We start from the raw sequence: 2,007 nt of genomic DNA, 5'->3' as shown, positions 1-2,007 counted from the left end.
ATTGAATTTCCGGAGAATACACCTCGCGATGTCAAGAGAACCTTGAATGCTGCAAAAGATCGAGATCTTGGTATTTATAATACTCAAAGGTATAACATCGTATCTGGTAATACAAACAATGCTTTTCGATTATCATCACATCGAGAAAAGGATGGTGTTCTCTATTTGGATTTGCAAATTAATGGAGTCTTGGATCGAGAAACTATTCCTGAGTATAGTCTAGTCATTGAGGCTTTGGATGGGGGTAGCCCTCCATTGCGAGGATCCATGATAGTAAATGTAACCATCCAAGATGTAAATGACAATCAACCAATATTCAATCAGAGCAGGTACTTTGCAACTGTTCCTGAGAATGCAACCGTAGGCACGAGTATATTTCAAGTGTTTGCTACGGATGCAGATGCTGGATCAAATGGCGAGGTTGAATACTCAATCAATAGAAGACAAAGTGATAAAGATGGCCTCTTCAATATTGACTCGAAAAGTGGACTGATTTTTGTGAATAAAGCATTGGACTTTGAAACCAAAGAGGTGCACGAGTTGGTTGTGGTAGCGAAAGACAAAGGCCTACAACCCTTGGAAACAACAGCATTTGTGTCTATTAAAGTAACTGATGTTAATGACAACCAGCCTACGATCAATGTCATTTTCCTCAGTGATGATGCTACTCCAAAGATCTCGGAAATTGCTCAACCAGGAGAATTTGTCGCTCGAATATCGGTCAATGATCCGGACTCAAAAACAGAATACTCAAATGTCAATGTTACATTAGAAGGAGGGGACGGACATTTCGGATTAGCCACACAGGATAACATAATTTATCTGGTTATTGTATCATTACCAATCGATAGAGAACAAAAACCCAACTATACTCTGAGTGTAATAGCGACAGATACTGGCAGTCCCCCACTACACGCGTCTAAAACTTTTGAATTGAAGATAACAGATGTGAATGATAACGCGCCGGAGTTTGAACAATCCACGTATCACGCAAACGTTTTAGAAATCGCGGAACCGGGAACATCGGTGTTTCAAATATCGGCTTTCGATCAGGATGAGGGCATAAATTCGGTAATTACTTATTCGTTGCGAGAAAATACGGACGATCATCCGTCGTGGTTTCAAATCGATTCCAAGTCCGGGTTAATAACAATGAAATCGAATGTTGATTGTGAAACGGATCCAGTGCCAAAGTTAACAGTGATTGCCACAGATAACGGAGTTCCTGCTTTGTCTTCATCAGCAACTGTTTTGGTTACTATCCATGATGTCAACGATAATGAGCCCATCTTTGACCAGAGCTTTTACAACGTCACCATTCCGGAAAACAAACCCAAAGGCAGTTGCATTTTAAAGGTAAGAATATTTCACACACATTTGTCATAATTATTATCGTTTCATAGGTCTTTTTATTAATGTCGGCTCCATAGGAGTATGTTGAACATGAATGTTATTGATGCCTGCTGTCCCTCTGAAAGCACCTTCTAACATGAAAGTTCAGTGACACAAAAGTTGATTTACCAAGCAGGGCAGGGAGTAGGTAAGGAGGAAGAAACGAGCAAGGAAATAATATCATGAGAATACCATTGAGTCTTGTTTTACACTAAACGGTTTTCTTGTATGTTCTGTGGTTGATAATAATTGTTGCTGGTTATTTATTTACATAAGTATTGGATGTTTTTCTTGTTGTCGATGTCATTGTTTTGTACATTGCTAGGCATATCATCATGCTCATTAACTCGGAGCTTGTGAACCTCTTCCTTAGGATTTTTCAAATGTACCGATGCGATGTCCAGTGTGTGTATCTGGTTAGAATTCATAGGTATAAAAATTGAACTTCCAGATTGAGTGTCTGCAAAAGATTTTATTCGCCGTCTATTCAGTTTTGAGATTTTGTAGCACTATTACCTGCAGAATGGATCAATTTATTTTAACATCACTGGCATTTGTTACGTTAGTCAATATTCTATGATATCTTCAATATCTCGGAGCATAGTTTTAAGTAAA

The 2,007-nt window shown here is 38.7% G+C and overlaps 1 protein-coding gene across 1 annotated transcript; it reads left to right on the top strand.

The window, feature by feature from the left end:
- Positions 1-6: 6 nt before the first annotated feature.
- Positions 7-1,757, top strand: LOC108254095 (protein dachsous; the record flags this gene model as incomplete). Its single annotated transcript, XM_017449065.2, has 1 exon — positions 7-1,757. A coding segment is annotated over one exon (1,380 nt), but the record flags the coding sequence as incomplete, so codon positions are not given.
- Between the last annotated feature and the right edge of the window lie 250 nt (positions 1,758-2,007).

The sequence above is a fragment of the Diaphorina citri genome, unplaced genomic scaffold (assembly GCF_000475195.1).
Source record: "Diaphorina citri unplaced genomic scaffold, Diaci psyllid genome assembly version 1.1 scaffold10228, whole genome shotgun sequence".
Taxonomy (NCBI): domain Eukaryota; kingdom Metazoa; phylum Arthropoda; class Insecta; order Hemiptera; family Psyllidae; genus Diaphorina; species Diaphorina citri.
Note: the sequence above shows the minus strand (reverse complement) of the source record. Positions and strands in the feature narration are given on the sequence as shown.